Below are 16,394 nucleotides of genomic sequence, written 5' to 3'. Positions count from 1 at the left end.
TTGGGCCAGGGGTTCTCAAGAGGGGAAGACAGAATAGCAAAGGGCCGTGAAAGTAGTGGGGCTGGGTTTCATGATTCAGACTGCCTGGATTCAAATCCTGATTCTGCTACTATAGTGCGGAGTGGCCTTGGGCAAGGCATTAGTCGCTTGAACCTTAGAAGACTCCTAAAGATCATGGTATCTCACGGAGTCTCCTACTGATCTATGGGAATAGACCAATCCTGAAATAATAGGTGTATTTATATCGGCAACCTCGGGGAATAGGGTAGGAAACGTCTCTGGTACCCTTCAATTAGAAGAAGAAAAGTAAAAGTTTGGACAAGCAGGAACTGGAAACTAGGACAGAGCCTGATAGGTAGTCGTTGCCTAGGTAACCAGACAGCTTTTGACACCTTTCGCTGGCCCTGCCGGTCACTTCCGGCACCCGAGGGCTGAGTCGTAACGTCACTTCTCGTATTGAGGGATGCCCCCGCGCTCTGATTAGCCAGCCTTCTCTATTTGGCCGGACGTCCCTCCCTCTGCCTGTTCCTCGGCTGAGGCGGGGGCGAGGTAGCTATGGCGGCTGTCAGCGACGTGCAGCGGCTACAGGCCCGTGTGGAGGAGCTGGAGCGCTGGGTGTACGGGTCTGGCGGGCCGCGCGGCTCGCGGAAGGTGAGTGATCTGGGATCCAGTGCTGCCTTTCTGGGGCAGAGCAAGAGCGGCCTACTGGCATGGTCCTCGGGATAGGTGCAACCGCTCCGGCCTCGTCGCCCGCAGCCGGACCTTTGGAATAACAAAGGTTCGAAACCTTTCGGAGCTTATCGGACCCACGGGCTCCATTTCCATGGAGGACACTCAGCGTTATTAGGACCGATTGCGATGGGCTCATTGTAAACTGTGACTAAGACTGCCTCTGTCCTCTCGGGCTGGAGACCTAACACACTTGAAAATCTGACTAACGAGAGTTTCTGTAAGAGCTGAAGTCCACAATGGAAGGGCTGGCATAGAACCCTGCGTAGTCAATTGCTAAATATTGTGCAGAAAGAGGTCCGTGGGACACTGGAGGGCGCAGAGCAAAGGTGGATAAGGAAGGCCCCCGGAATGAGAGATGAGGTCTGAGAGAGCCAGAATTAGGAAGGAAGGGATTGGATACCGGGTGGGGGTTTTTTTTGTTTGTTTTTTTGAGTTTATTTATTTAGAGGCGACCCGGGGGGGGGGGAGGCGGGCCAGAGAGAGAGAGAATGAGAGAATCCCAAGCAGGCTCCCTGCTGTAGGCGTGGGGGTGGGGGGTGGCTGGATTCCACCAACGGTCATATCATGACCTGAACCAAAACCAAGAGTCCCACACCTAACCCACCGAGCCACCAGGGGCCAGAATACCGGGTGTTTAGATATGGATGGAACACTCCTTCACACCAGTGACTGAATTTTGACAACCGTGAACCTTAGTTCTCCTACCCTCTCCCCCCCCCCCTTTTTAATATGGGAAGACCTTTTACTGAAGGTAAAAGAATGTCAGGCATACCCTGGAGTTAGATGCATCAGAGATAATGATGTCTGTTTGTATACTTCTTGTGGAATTGTCACTAGCAGATTGTGCCCCATTTGAGAACTGATTTTTCAAAACATTCTCTCCCTTTGACATCCATGACAAAAATCCTCCTTGTTTTCCTTCTACCTCTGTGGCTGTTGCTGCTTAGTCCCATTTGCCTCCCCATATATTTGACCCTTGAATATTAGCATTCTTCACCCCATATTCTAAAACCTGGGTAAGATCGTTCACGTTCATAGCCTCTCCCTCTATTTGATCCTTTAATATGGGAATTCCTTACCTTCTACCCCTAGAGCCTAGGTAGGTTCAGCCAGAGAGGTAGGAACCAGGTTATGCTAATGTCCTATAAACTCTAACATAGTTAATTACCTTCCCAATCAGACTTGAAACTTCCCAGAGACTACATGACTATCTTCCCCTTCACACTGAGGATTCCCAGAAGGTGGGGTTGCATCTCCTTTAAAACAAGAGAAAGGGGCGAACCTATTTTGCTGGGATAAAGAGATTTGGGAGATGAAGGAATGGGGATTCTTTACCTCTTTCAAGCCTTGGTCAAGCAGCGAAACTTGGAATTAATTTTCAGTCCCCTTGCAGGTGGCTGATGGCCTGGTCAAGGTACAAGTGGCTTTGGGGAACATTGCCAGCAAGAGGGAGAGGGTGAAGATTCTGTACAAAAAGAGTAAGTGATTCCATAGGGTGCCTGCCTTCCCTCCTTCCCATGCCTATGCTTCCTGGGACCTGGCCCTTGCCTTCCAGCCCAGTAGGTCATTGGAGTCACTCTATAGGGACAGAATGTGAAGATATTTCCCTGCTGAAGTGGTGTCATGGGGTGTGATTTCTACTTTGTGGTTAAACTCTAAGCCCATGACAGTGTCATAAGTTATGGGATAAGGGCTCTGCCTCAAAAGTCCTCTGGTGAAGGAGGGAGGAGAGGTATAGTATTTTGCACAGGCAAGGTTCAGAGGCAGGAGGGAAATTAGGCACTGAGAGCCCAGGCTTGGCTCAGCCATGCCTTTTTGATTATGTCAGAGCCAGCAACCTAGAAATCAGAAAAGGCTCTCACTTGTCTTGGTGGCACTGAGGAGCAAGTGGCCTTCCACCTTTGGTGAAGATAGGTCAGTGGGAATGCTGAGGGTTCCAGGATAGTGGAGGCAATTGTGTTCCCAGCTGTAAAGGCTGAGTTTGGCCAGGAGGTATTCACAGGGGAGAGACAGGGAGGTGGGGCCCAGTGGAGGCCTGCTGATAGATATTGTGGGTGTCATCTCCTCACTCAAGGCTCTCCCCAAAGTTGATCACTAATATCCTTCTAATATCCTTCATAAGACAGATTTCCCACACCCCACCTCTATGCCATTTTCTGTCTTGCTTCTTTTCTAGTTGAAGACTTGATCAAATATCTGGATCCTGAGTACATTGACCGCATTGCCATACCTGATGCCTCTAAGCTGCAGTTTATTTTAGCAGGTAGTGCTGGCCAATCTGTGCACATGCATCTGGGGATTATGGATTATGGGGGAAGTTGGGCATGGAGATGGCTTCCCTGCCAGTCCTCTCATGGATACAGCACTGGAAGCTGCAGTCTGAAATTCTGGCCTGGCTCTTGGCTGAGGCCTGAGGTCATCCTGTGGTCTTCTAGTGAGCATTGGGTATGGTATACTTCTGAGCCAGCTGAGGCCATGGTGCCAGCAACAGTGGGAACTACTTCAGTTTTCTAACAGTGGTCTGCCTCTAGGATCTTCCTTCAGAACCTTCCTCACTTCTGCTCACTACATAAAGGAGCTTCTAGGAAAGGGTGGGAGCAGAGAACATTGCATTTGGGAGAGGTGAGAATATTGGCACGGGTTCCAGCATTTTCCTTTCATGTGAGAAGGCACAGGTGTTTCAGAGTTCTAGGCAGGAACTATTCACCTGGCAATGTTTGCTGCTCAATTTAGTCAGTCACTCCATGAGGTAGGGTTTGCCAAGTACCTGTGTTTGTTAATTCATTCAGAAGATGTTTAATGATCATTTTCTGTGATCCAGACCATCCTCAGTGTGAGGCATACAGTGGTGAACCAGAATGCCCCTGAACCATTGCCGCGGCTCAGGTGCCAAGTTCAGGAGATCTTTTCCTATACTAACTCTGGAGTCCAGCCTTTCCTTCCCTCCCTGGCCACTGTCTGCCTGGATTCACTGAGTTTGTTATAGCAGGCTAGAGGAAGAGGCCTTAGAGTTAAAACTTCAAGAAAGGTGGTATTTGGAGAAACCTAGAGGCTCCTTGGGTTCAAGACGGGTCATACCAGAGGCATCTAGGAGAGGTGGGAGCAGAATGGGGGACTGTGCACCTAGAGAAGGGGGCAGTGAGCAGAGTAACTGCCCCATGCTGCAGGACTCAGCCATCTACCCTGTCAGGTCCTCAGTCCCTTGCATGGAAGTAGCAGTGCCCAGGTTTGCCTCACTGCCACTATCTTGTCTGTTTATGTCTCAGAGGAGCAGTTTATCTTATCCCAGATTGCACTCCTGGAACAGGTGGAGGCTTTGGTGCCTATTCTGGACAGCGCTCACATCAAAGGTACCTCTTTAGGTCTGCAGCTCTACCACTCTGCTTGGGGAGGTGGGTGGATGGACAGGACTTCCTTGTGCTTCAGGTTCCCTGGGTTCAAGCTAAGTCTGCTCCTTGTCTTTACCTCAACCCTGGGGATACCTGTCATCTGCATTGGGATGAAAATCGCCAGAGCAGAGAATTCATTTTCAGAACCTCAGGCAGTTTGGACCTAAGGACACTAGTGTAAGTCCAGCAGCTCCCAACTCTGAGTATTCCTTTTACCTTCTACCTCACCCCTCAGCATCTGTCCTTTAGGCTGCTATATAGCCCAGATTATACTATAAGAGTTCCTGCCAGGTGTGTGAATGTGTATAAATTCTTCCTGCCGCACTGTTGAGAACAGTCCCTGGGCCTGAGTTTTGACAAACAGACAGTGACTTTAATTGAATCCAGATATCCATCTTGTCTGTCTCTGGAGGTATTTTTTCCTGTTCCCCCTCCCTACCCCTGATCAGCTATCTGCTGAGCATTTGACAACCTTAAGCTATAGGCTCAGCATGGTGGCCAGGGCTCTGGGTGTTGGATTCTAGGTGTCCAGCTTAGGAACCTTGCATTCATCCTCAGCCCACCTTCAGGCTCCCTCTTCTAGGCAGACCTGGACCCACTGGACTGAGAGCAAAGGAACAGATCCCATAACAGGCAAAGCTTTCTTTACCTCACCCTGCTTACAGCATTGGGGTGGGGGTATGGGGCAACTCTGGGGACCCCAAGGTTTATTTTCTAGGGCCCTGTATCCCCACCCAAGCCCCCACCCCCGCCTTGGGTCCAAGAGTAAAACTGGGATGGGCAGGGAGCCACACCACCACCTTTAGCTGCAGTGGTCGATGAAGCCTGGCGTTTGCTTAGCTTCTCCACTCAATACTCTAATCCTGCTGAAGACCTAATAGACTATTGAACAGTCCCGGGGGAAGGCACAAGCATCATCGGGCAGTGTGTGTTGTGTTTTACAGCCGTTCCTGAGCATGCCACCCGCCTGCAGCGCTTGGCCCAGATCCACATCCAGCAGCAGGTATGGGAGGGGAGAGGACTGGAAGAGAAAGTAGATGTGGTGAGGCTCCTAGTCCCCACCGCTGCCGCCTGGGCAAGCAGCCTCAGGCTACCCTGATGTCAGCTCCAGGGGAAACCTGAGGGTTTATCCTTTTATCTTCCTCGGCTTTAGAGAGGGAAAGGGACTTGCTTGGCCACATCAGGATCTCTTGACTCTCTGAGTAGGACTATTCTGAGATACCAGAAGATTGATGATGGGAAGTACCCAAGAATTTCTGGGGATGGTGTGTCCTTGACTATGGGTGGAGGAGCTGTTTTTTGGTTTTTTGTTTTGTTTTGTTTTATTTTGTTTTGCCATTCCCAGGCCCCAAAGTTTAAAGAGGGTTCAAATATAGGGGGCAGGGGAGGAGGACACATATACTAGCAGGAGTGTTTCCTTAAATGTGTGGTTCACTCCCCCTTAGGACTGCTGTTAGGGTACCTATCCCGGAGCCCCATTAGAAATTTCCTCCTTTTGACTCTGGGGTGAAACACTACTTTTTCTAGGCTTTATGGGCTGTGGAGGTCCCTGACGAGGCAGGAAAGTTAATGGGAAGTGGGGGCTTTATCCAACCCCTTTCTCTGCCATACATTGTCCCCGTAGGACCAGTGTGTGGAGATCACTGAGGAGTCCAAGGCTCTCCTGGAGGAATACAACAAAACTGTATCCTTTCTGCTCAACCAGGCCCCTGAGGAATGTTGTCCAAAGCCCTGTCCTTTTGTTCCATCTCCATCTCTGTCTCTTATCCCATCCCAATCAACCTGTTTCCCTCCTCCCCTACCCTTTGGCAAATGCAAAATCTCTCCAGTCCCTCACTCAGGCTCCTGTTCTCACCTTGACCTGCCACCAGACAATTCTTCTCTCCAAACAATTTGTGCAGTGGGATGAGCTACTTTGCCAGCTAGAGGCCGCCAAGCAAGTGAAGCCAGCAGAGGAGTGATGGTTGCTCCCCATCCCAGGGTGGGCCAGGACAGCCAGGTTCCAGGGCCCTGTGTTAACCTGCCTTTGTAATAGGGCAGAGGCAGGTCTGTATTTATTGGATTCACAGCCTACTTGTCTGTATTCAGGGGCTCTGAGATCAGAGGTCTGGCTACTTGAGATTTGCTATTTGCACCCACTCCCCACATCAGTGTCCTATTCCAGTGACAATAAACTATAGAAATCACTGGAGCAGTGTGCCAACTTCCTGGTCTAGGATGGGAGTGGTGGTGAGGATGGGGGTGGTAGAAGGCAGAATTGTCAACCTTCCTAGTGGTTGGACCAGGAGGTATTCTCATCCTGATCTGGCTTTCTGGGAGATGTAGAGTTCTCAGGACAAATGCTCTCATTTGATTGATATGAGTGGAATATTTGTTTGTGTGTCCATTTATCCCACATTTACCAAGTATCCTCTAAATGTCACGTGCCATGGTAGGTGAGGAGGACACAGGTAGGGTCCACTTGATCCCTGCTCTGCACAGACTTGCTGGGGAGACAGTCAAAGAAAAGAGCAGTCCTACCAAGTGGGCACAAAACAAAAAGGAATGGGGGAGGCAGTCCTGGAGGGTGATACGCAGGATGTTTGAGAGCAAGGGAGTAGCATGTGCAAAGCAGAGAGGAACCTTGAGGTTTCTCTCATGGGAGTTTACTTGGTGCTATTAAGCGGGAAGAGGAGCCCAGAAGAGGTTTGGTTGCAGGGCTTTGGGCTCTGGGGTGGGGTTGGGGGCGGGGGGGGCAGGGGGGGGGGTTGTTGCCGGGTGGAGAGGGAGGGAACCTGAGGATAAAGAGTGGAGAAGAGTGGTGCTTCACTCCAAGTGTTTGCTGCCCCCTTGTGGTCTCAGGGAGTGCTGTGGTCCCAGATCCCTTTTTAACAGTCCGCTGGCCACCCAACGGTTTCACTAGCGTCTCAAATTCAGCATGTCGAAAAGAAGTCTGAAACTGGGAGTCATCCTAGACTCTTTCCTTCTCAGTTCAGTCACCAACTCTTCACCAAACCTACGTCTCCCAGCTTAATCTACTTTTCTGTATTCCCACTGCCATTTCTCTTAATTCTCACAAATCATTTAACAACTATTTGAGCGCCTATTATACACTAGGCAACATACGAGTCTCAGTGGACACGCCCCCGGGACCCCGCGGCCGTTGGTCGAGGCCCAGTTCCCCCACCCCCACCCCCTCTGGCGGCAGCACAAATTGGTTTGCTCACAAATTGGTTTGCCCCCTGATGAAAACCCTCCGTGGCTTGCCATGCCCACAGAATGAAGTCCAATGTCAGAACTCGGTGACCAAGGGACTCCCCCGCGCAGCAGCAGTCACTTCGAACGGAACCCCTTGCCTCTGTCCAAAGTAAAACCCAATGCTTCGCCTTTGTTCTTGCTGTGCGCCCAGCTGGTGACGCCAGCGGAACCATCTTCTCAGGGCCAGATCCTTCCCAACTTTGGGACACGAGTCTCTGATGGTGGCTCCTCTCCGCAGGGCTCTCTCTCCACCCCAGTAGGGATGCCCTTGCTCCAGGATGTAACATCGGAGACTGTCTACATGTTCATGGTCTCGGGATGTTCTGGCTCAGCCGACTCCTAGAAGTCCCCGCGAAACTCAGCTTTCCAGCTGAGGCACCGCTAGGCACGGCCCCTTAGGTCCCGCCCCTACACGGCGTGCGCGGCCCCGCGGCTTCGGCGCGCTCCCGGCTTGGGCGCCATCTTGGCTCCTGATCGAATTTGAGGCGTGCGCGGCCAGGGCGGTGAGAGCGAGAACGCAGTGGGGTGGGGGGACCCTGGAGGTAGAGGGAAGAGAGGGGAGGCTGGTCCTTGGTCTCTGCGGCTTGCTGAGCTCTGGAGTCCGCCCGTGGCGGTGGAGACGGCCAGGTTGTGGACTCCACTCTATGAGTAGCCCAGGCAGCCCTCCGCGTCAAGCCTCTGCTGCCGTTTCTGAGGGATCTGGGCTGAGGGCATTGACCCTGGGAATCTCAAGGTGAGGGGTGCATGGCCCTATCCTAAGGATCCCGGAGTGGGAGAGGAGTTCAGTTCTGTTTGAGGAGCATCTGGACGAGTTCTTGGCTCTTTCCAGGGAGCTTGGAGTATAGGAGCCTCTGCGAGCGGAGTGAGGGGGCCTTGTCCCGGTCTTGGAGAGCTGTAGGTGAGGAGCGCTTAGTCTGGTTTTCGAAAGTCTAGGGCAAGGGTGTAACCGGGGCCCAGGAGTGCAAGAGCACCTGGCTTTGGGATCCCAAACAGACCAGGTTCTGCCACTCCTGGCTGACAAAATCCGAAGGCAGAGAGCCAAGTGGTGGTGAAACAATAAAGTAATTTATTTCAGTGAGGCCAACACCGGAAGACAGCGGACTAGGCTCAAAGACGGTCTTCAAAGTGCTGAAAATACTTCTAGGTTTATATAAGGAGAATGTGAGACAAAGGTCGGTCCGTAGGTGCAAGACGCAGTAATGGGCAGATTGATCATTGTCTTGGGGCCAGTCAAGGGGGTCTTGCTGGCATTAGGGCAGCCGTTATTGCTTGAGGGGTTATTTTTGGTTCCCATCAAGGGATGCTTTGCCTGCAGGATGTTTTCCCTGAGTTAAAAGATAAGCTGGAGGGGCACCTGGATGGTCTGTAGAACATGCAATTCTTGATCTTTGGGGTTGTGAGTTTGAGCCCCACATTGGGTGTAGAGCTTACTTAAAAATAAAAAAATGTGGGGAGGAAAATATAAACTGGAAAGAACTTTTTTTTAAAAAATTTTTTAATGTTTATTTACTTTTGAGAGAGGCGGAGACAGTGCAAGCGGGGGAGGGGCAGAGAGAGAGAGAGACACACACACACACACACACACACACACACACAGAATCCGAAACAGGCTCCAGGCTCTGAGCTGTCAGCACAGAGCCCAATGTGCGGCTCGAACCCACGAACCATGAGATCATGACCTGAGCTGAAGTCAGTGCTTAACCAACTGAGCCACCCAGGTGCCCCTGGAAAGAACTTTATTAATTAGAAAGTATAGATTGAGGTAAAAATGGAGGTTCTTGAAGTCCTTGTTTAAGGCTCATGCCCTGTCCCAAGGAGCTCAAGATGAGAGAGGCTCATTCCCAGTCCTATGGCTCTTGGGATGAGGGGGCTTGGCCCTATCCTAAAGACCCCAGTGTTTGATGAATTTGGTCCTGTCTCAGGGACTCCAGGGTGGAGGCAGGGTTATGGCCCTGTCCAGAGGAATGGGGTATGTGGGATACAGCCCCTTCCCAGGGTAAAGTAGGCATGGCACCTTTTCTTAGAAGCCGGGGGTGAGGGGATATGGTCCTATTCCTGGGAAGTCTGGGATGAATAGGACCATATCCTGGAGAGCTGGGGTTGTGGGGTGTCCTGGGGCACATTGCCCAGCATTCATCTGACACTTCCCTGCAGTGGGCCGTGAAATTCAGACACAACAGCAAGTGGGATGGAGCACTACCGGAAAGCTGGCTCTGTGGAACTCCCAGCACCTTCTCCGATGCCCCAGCTACCTCCTGATACCCTGGAGATGCGGGTCCGAGATGGCAGCAAAATCCGCAACCTGCTGGGGCTGGCACTGGGTCGATTGGAGGGTGGTAGTGCACGGCATGTGGTGTTCTCAGGTTCTGGCAGGGCTGCAGGAAAGGCGGTCAGCTGTGCTGAGATTGTCAAGCGGCGGGTACCAGGCCTCCATCAGCTTACCAAATTGCGCTTCCTGCAGACCGAGGACAGCTGGGTGCCAGTCTCACCTGACACAGGCCTAGATCCCCTCACGGTGCGCCGCCATGTACCTGCAGTGTGGGTACTGCTCAGCCGGGACCCCCTGGACCCTAATGAATGTGGCTACCAGCCTCCAGGAGCACCCCCTGGCTTGGGCCCCACATCAAGCTCCAGCTGTGGCCCACGACCCCGAAGAAGGGTTCGAGACACTTGGTCCTGAAGATCTGCTGAGCAAGCTGTTCCCCAGGCATGAATGTCTATGATGGCTTTGCCTTCTCTGAGAAGTCTCTGTAACTGTTCAACATCCCCAACAAGACTTGAATCTACAGAAAGGAGCCTCCCTGTCCTGCTTCCCCTTCTCTCTGGTGTGTGAAAAGGGACTGCTACAGTGACAGGTGTGCAGTCTTAGGTGGCTTCTGGATTGCTTAAGAAGGGCTTACTCAGCCTTCTCCCTATTGTGCTTCTGTCCTTCTGACAGAAATCCAGGGAGTGGTTAGGAAATAAAGGTTCTGCCTAATTGTCTGATGAGCCTCTGCTTGACCTGTGTAGAAGTGGGATTAAGGGAGGGGGAGTCCCTGCACCCCCCTGCCCCTGGTTTAGGGACATTTTTCTTTCTCTGCAGCATTTATTATAGTATAGTGGTTAAGGTCATGGTCTCAGGTAACAGACTGCCTGAATTTGAATCTGGCTCTGCCATTTGCTAGTAAGTTACTGCTTTGTGACCTTGGGCAAGTTACTGCTCTGAGCCTTAGTATTCCCATCCATAAAACAGGATATATATAGTGCTTACCTCATAGGGTTGTTAATGAGGATTTTTTTTTAATGTTTATTTATTTTGAGAGAGCAAGTGGGGAAGGGGCAGAGAGGGGGAGAAAGAATCCCAAGCAGGCTCCATGCAGTCAGCTCAGAGCCCATTGCAGGTCTGAACCCCATGACCCTGGGATCATGACCTGAGCTGAAATCAAGAGTCATGCTCAACTGACTTAGCCACCCAGGCGTCCCAACGATTTTTAAAAATTTATTTATTTATTTAGAGAGAGAGAGAGAGAGAGAGCACACGAGCAGGGGAGGGGCAGGGAGAGAGAATCCCAAGCAGGCTCCATACTGTCATTGCAGACCCTGATGCAGGGCTCGATCTCACATACTGTGAGATCATGACCTGAACCAAAACCAAGAGTCAGACACTTAACTAACAGACCCACCCAGAGGATTGAGCTCCCTCAATCAGGACAGAGGGCCCCTATGAGGGTTAGATGTAGAAATATGCACATATGACTCTTAGATACCACCTGGGCATATAGTACTATATAAATGTTAATTGCTATCATTATTAATGACTCCATTTACAAACATGTATTTTCCTATCTTAAAAACATAGCTCATGGGGCATCTGGCTGGTGCAGCTGGAAGAGCATATGGCTCTTGATCTCAGGGTTGTGAGTTTGAGCCCCATGTGTGTAGAGATTACTTAAATAAATAAACTAAAAACAAACAAACAAACAAAAAAACCCCAGCTCAGTCTCATATCTCCCTTCCAGGCCTCATCCTTTCTTTTTTACCCCTAGCTACTCCTTTTCTGTCTCAACTTGGCCTTAGACTCTCAGACTTACATTGGTAAGGTCAGGGGCATGAGAAGAGAGGTAAAGATTGCAATGGTAGCCAGGGGTCTGCAGGGATCAGAGCAGGATTGTGGGCAGTGGTAGACTCAGTGAAGAGTTGAATCAGTTGGGTCTCCCACTGGATTTTGATGTCTTCCCCAATATTTCCAGTGACTGAGTGTCCAGTCACTAGGAAAGCATAAACTTGGGGCTGTTCTGGGTTCACACTGTGGCAGGATGAGCCCGTCAATTTGAGAGTGTTGAACTGATGTTTGGCTGAGTCTAGGCAGGAGGGGATGGATTGTTGGGAGAAATCCAACAATTGGAGGCCTCAATAAGGGCTTAGGGCAGGGATGAGGGGACCAGAAGGCCAGAAGGCTATGGTCAAAACTTGAACACTATGTTCTGTGCTTTTCAAGATAGGTTGACCAGAGTGATGTGAAAGACCTTGAGGGAAGGGCAGGTGATGCAGATTCAGGGGATATTAGAGACAGGAACCCTCTGAACTGTTGCCCAGTCAGGCCTCTCAAATACAGAGGGTCAAGGAGCATCAAATACACCCCTAGAGGCTGTGGCAGGGATTCTGGTGTCTTGCTACCAGCAACTCCTGACTTCTCCCCATTCTCTTTGTGGCTAACTCAGGTTTTTGCTCCCTCCCAGCTTCTATGTATTGCTTTTTCTCTAAGTATCTCCACTTGTGTGTTTTCTACCATAAAGAGCTGTCTGAGCGTCATTGTTCCCCAGAGCTTTGGGGCTAGGCCACTTGCAGACTGTTGATGTGTGGCTCAGCATCCCATCCTGATCCACCCTGCTGTGGCCAGGGTGGAATAATCACATGGAATAAGCATGCTGACCTGTGCTCAGGGGATGATTCAGTAAGGTGGTATTACAAGCTCTGGGGGTCCTAGGAAGGGTTCCCATTTGGGCAGTTCATTAAGGCACCACCTAGTAACTCCAGGATGATGGCAGGGCTTGTGTGAAAGAAACTGAGGAGGGGGTCAAAATCTCTTGATAGCTCAGAGAATCAGGAAATAGGCCACAGGAAGAATTTTAGGAAGGGAACCCGAGAGAAGATAGTCCTTTAGAGTCAGAAAGCTTGACCCAATTTAGGAGGGAGCATAAGAGTTGTATATAATTGCTGATTCAGTGTCTTCCCATTCAATATCTCCTCCTTAATTCACTCCAGTATGGCTTCTACCTCCATAATTTGTTGGAAAAGGTTATGCCTTGGCATGAAAGGTAAGGAAGTGGAGACAGCTCTTTCAAGAAGTGGCATTGTGAATGGGAGGAGAGAGGTAATAAATAGTTGTAGAGGAATGTGGATGCAGAGTTTTCTATTTTAATGAGTTAGAGATTTGAACATATTTGTAGGTTAATGGAAGAAGCTAATAGTAAAAGAGATTGAAGAGGCAAGAGACTCTGGATAACTCATAGAATGAGACTCTGCAAGGGGTAAAAGGGAATGGGATCCAGAAGCATGGAGGTATGGGCCTTCCAAAGGGAAGAGGAGAGATGATTCCCTGTAAATTCCCAGGGAAGAAGTTGAAGATGGGTGTGCATACGAGTGGGTGTGGAGGCAAAGGTGGGACATGAGGAAGTTCAGAAGGTTCCTAGTGATGTGGGAATCCAGCTCTGCTGCTGAGAGTGGAATGAGGAGGCTGGTGGGAAGGAAGTATGGGATCGTTGTTGCAGGAGAGATAACCAGGGGGTCACAGGAGGATGACCAGGCAGGGCTAAAAGCCCAGGTAAGGCTGGTGACCATGAACTTGTAGTGTTATCAGTCAGGGTGTTTGAGCTTCAGAAGCATCCATAGGACAGGTGAGGACTCAGGAATCACTGTTGCATCCTTCCAGACTAAGGTTAAGACAGGCAGAAACGATAGAAGAATAGTGAGGAGACTAGCAAGATGTAGTGAAGAATCAAGGAATCCAAAGTGGGTCAGGAGAGAAGTAAAGATAGGGGTAGGGGTCACTGTCCTGGACATCCCCATGAAAATGTCTGGGGTGGGATGGGATGAAATGGAGTAGTTGAGTGAACTAGGACAGGGCATTGTCACTACGCATTTCTAGGGCTGTTGTACCAAAGTATCACAGATTGAGTGGCTCAGAACAACAGAAATTTACTGTCTCACGGTGTTGGGAGACTAGAAGTCTGAAGTCAAGGTGTCAGCAGGGCCATTTCCCTTTCTGAAACTTGTAGGAGAATCCTTCCTTGACTTGTCCTAATTTCTAGTTTGCTGTCAGTCTTTGGCTTTCTTGGCTTTTAGATGTATCACTCCCGTCATTCATCTTCACATTTCCTTCCCTTATGTCTGTTTCTATGTCCAATTTTCTTTTTATAAGGACACCAGTCAGGGCACCTGGGTGGCTCAGTCAGTTAAGTGACTCTTGGTTTTGGCTCAGGTCATGATCTCACACCCCACATCAGGCCCTGGGCTAACTGAGCCTGCCTGGGATTCTCTTCCTCTCTCTGCTTCCCCCTCCGCACGTGTGCACAAGTGCTCTCTCTCAAAATAAAACTCAAATAAATAAATAAGGACACCAGTCATATTGGATTAGGGCCCACCCTAATAACCTCATTTTAACTTGATTACATCTGTAAAGATCTCATTTACAAACAAAGTCACCTTTTGGGGTACTAGGGGTTAGAACTTAAACATATCTTTTATGGAAAGAGATAATTCAATAGTAGTTAAAGGATGAGATGGAGGAGTTGTGGATTTGAGAGTTTTGGTTATGGGCCTGGGAGTGGATAGCTGAGTGGCCTGGAGAGAGAGTCACTGAAGACAAGGTTGAGGAATTAAGAGGCTAGGGAGGGTGGTGATGTGTGTGTTGGGGGCAGGAGGGGGGCTTCAAGGTGGGCAATGGGGTCCTCCAGGATGGAATGTGCTGAGCATTCTCACTGCTTGCCTTAGAGGTGGTGTGTATAGTGAGTTTGTTCCCCTTGAAATGGGGACTTAAGACCACAGTATGACTGGAGGGGTTATATACCTGCCACATGCAAGCAGGCACCAAATCCTGCCAATTTTACTTCCTAGGTGTCTCCATTCCCACAGCTTCTGTTGTTTTGTGCCTCTCAGCATCTTGTAACATTCTCCTTACTGGTTTCCCTGCTTCACTCCCTTCTGAGCTCTCCTCCAAACCAAGCCACTAACTTTTTCCTTTGTTTAGAATGCTCTTCTGACAGATACCTGCATGGCCATCTCCCTTCCTCCTTTAAGCCATCACTCAAATGTCACCTCAGCAAAGGCCTATTCTGACCCAATCCATTTAAGACTGCAGTCAAGCACTTTTTTTCCCCTTCTAAATATAATTTACTTTTTTAAAATAGTGTTTTGTTTATTGTCTGTCTCCTCCTGATGAGAATGTAAGCTTGGAAAGGGTAGGAATCTTTTTTTTTTTTTTTTTTTTTTTGGTGCAAAAAAAAAGTGATTTTATTAAAGCATGGGGACAGAACCCATAGGCAGAAAGAACTGTGAGGAATCTTTGTTTTGTTGACTAATGTAACCTAAGGATCTTGAACACTTATTGGCATATAGTAGGTGTTTGATGAATTGATGACTGGTTAATATAAGAACGAATGGCTATTGAGCCTCCAAGTGTGTGGCCATACCCAGATCCTGTCATTCTCCCTCAGCCTTCCCATGTCCAGATTAGAGGACAAAATCCAAATTAATTCGTTGGATGGTCTTAAAGGACCTCCTTGCTTGGTCACTGCCATGGCTTAGTCTATCTTTGGCCTAATCCCTTTGGACCTGGGCTCTGGGCATACTAACATCTTACTCTTCTGACATGCATGAGATTTCTGCCTCTGAACCTTTGCTCTTGCCATTTGTCTGCTTGCCACCCATCAAGAGTGTTCAAAGGACACTAGTAATAAGCTCTGAGCGCTTGCTCCTGAGGACCTATCTCTCCACTCCCAAACCCCTCTCAATTTGGGATAAGGCCTGAGTCTGTAAGGTACCTCCAGCTACCACTTTGGTCCTTGCACTAGGAAGGTGGTGTATGGTTGCACTTCTGAATATGGGCACAAGGTGGCAGCATTTACAAAGGGCTAGCCCATCCTCTTGCAGGGTTTGTACAGAGGTTGCCAGGAGATTCAAGACCAAGGTACTAGTCTAGGCTTGAAATTTGGCCTCACTGGGCTCAGAGATCTCTCATTTGTTCCACAAACAGCTAGTGATCACCCATAATGTGACAAATATAGTCACTGGCTTCAGAACCTCTAGCCCCAGCTATAGCCACGTATATAGGGATTTTCACTATTGGTATAAGTACAGAGATTAGGGAAGTTCATTAGACTTCAGGAGTTCAGAGCCCTCCGTCCAGTCTTTAGGAAGAGTCAAAGCTTCAAAGAAGAAGACATTATGCTTGTGTAGAATCTTGAAGAAGCACAAGAAGTGAAAAGGATATTCTTGGTAAAGGGCAGGCATGAACTAAGGTATAGAGGTGAGAAAAGCACAGAGATCATCACTGGAGCATGAAGTTCAAGGTGGGGAGTGTGAGGAATCAAGCTCCAAGGTGGGTGGGAGCCAGACTGGAAGGGCCTGAGTGGCCAAGGAGCTTGGGCTTTTTCTTGAGGGTAATGGAGAGTCACTGAAACCTTTAAGGAGGAAATGATGTGGCATTATCAGATTGGTATTTTAGGGAGAGCTCTGGCTGCTACAGTGTAGAAAATGGGTTGGGGGCACAGGCAGAAAAGTCAGTGAGGAGGTTGCTGTAGGGATCCAGGGGGAGATGGTGAAGCCAAAATTATGGCTGGAGCAGGCCTTAGAGAAGCTCTCCTAGCTCACAGGAGCTTTCATGGCCTGGCACTTTGAAAGAGTTCTTGGCCCTTGGCACCCACTTCCCTGCCATTTAAGCCACCTCAGCCCTTCTGTTTCTGAGGTTTCTTTTGGCTCTACCTTAGTTCCCCTGGTTATCCTGGTTGGAACCAGTGTTTCTGTCAGTTTCCATGTGGGGCCCTCAACTTCCTTAGG

General features: G+C 49.5%; 2 protein-coding genes across 9 annotated transcripts; both read left to right on the top strand.

The window, feature by feature from the left end:
* The first annotated feature begins 520 nt into the window (after positions 1-520).
* DCTN3 (dynactin subunit 3) lies at positions 521-6,312 on the top strand. 4 transcript variants are annotated; one of them, XM_047065729.1, is made up of 8 exons: positions 521-651; positions 2,126-2,210; positions 2,909-2,995; positions 3,999-4,082; positions 4,246-4,298; positions 5,066-5,124; positions 5,746-5,805; positions 5,993-6,312. In XM_047065729.1, exons 1-8 carry the CDS (start codon positions 556-558, stop codon positions 6,045-6,047), a joined length of 579 nt encoding a protein of 192 aa, XP_046921685.1. In that variant the 5' UTR covers positions 521-555; the 3' UTR covers positions 6,048-6,312. The 4 variants fall into 4 exon arrangements, with proteins under 4 accessions (XP_046921685.1, XP_046921677.1, XP_046921699.1 ...); XM_047065721.1 differs by having other exon boundaries at positions 3,999-4,094; XM_047065743.1 differs by lacking the exon at positions 4,246-4,298.
* Positions 6,313-7,790: 1,478 nt separating this feature from the next.
* RPP25L (ribonuclease P/MRP subunit p25 like) lies at positions 7,791-10,346 on the top strand. Of its 5 annotated transcripts, none has more exons than XM_047065704.1 (3): positions 7,845-7,861; positions 8,188-8,256; positions 9,513-10,346. In XM_047065704.1, exon 3 carries the CDS (start codon positions 9,547-9,549, stop codon positions 10,036-10,038), a length of 492 nt encoding a protein of 163 aa, XP_046921660.1. In that variant the 5' UTR covers positions 7,845-7,861; positions 8,188-8,256; positions 9,513-9,546; the 3' UTR covers positions 10,039-10,346. The 5 variants fall into 5 exon arrangements, with proteins under 5 accessions (XP_046921638.1, XP_046921660.1, XP_046921650.1 ...); XM_047065694.1 differs by lacking the exon at positions 7,845-7,861 and adding an exon at positions 7,906-8,091; XM_047065686.1 differs by lacking the exon at positions 7,845-7,861 and adding an exon at positions 7,906-8,091 and having other exon boundaries at positions 8,188-8,530.
* Positions 10,347-16,394: the final 6,048 nt, after the last annotated feature.

The sequence above is a fragment of the Lynx rufus genome, unplaced genomic scaffold (assembly GCF_022079265.1).
Source record: "Lynx rufus isolate CCGP_SWC_20201006 ecotype Redwood Valley unplaced genomic scaffold, mLynRuf1.p SCAF_10, whole genome shotgun sequence".
Taxonomy (NCBI): Eukaryota; Metazoa; Chordata; class Mammalia; order Carnivora; family Felidae; genus Lynx; species Lynx rufus.
The sequence above is the reverse complement of the archived record's forward strand: the minus strand, read 5'-3'. Positions and strand labels throughout refer to the sequence as shown.

Coding starts and splice junctions, on each gene's coding strand:
- DCTN3 (XM_047065721.1), top strand. CDS start 556: ATGGCGGCTGTCAGCGACGTGCAGCGGCTACAGGCCCGTGTGGAGGAG. Junction 4,299..5,065: donor TTGGACCTAAGGACACTAGT/GTAAGTCCAGCA, acceptor TGTGTTTTACAG/CCGTTCCTGAGCATGCCACC. Junction 5,125..5,745: donor AGATCCACATCCAGCAGCAG/GTATGGGAGGGG, acceptor TTGTCCCCGTAG/GACCAGTGTGTGGAGATCAC.
- RPP25L (XM_047065682.1), top strand. CDS start 9,547: ATGGAGCACTACCGGAAAGCTGGCTCTGTGGAACTCCCAGCACCTTCT.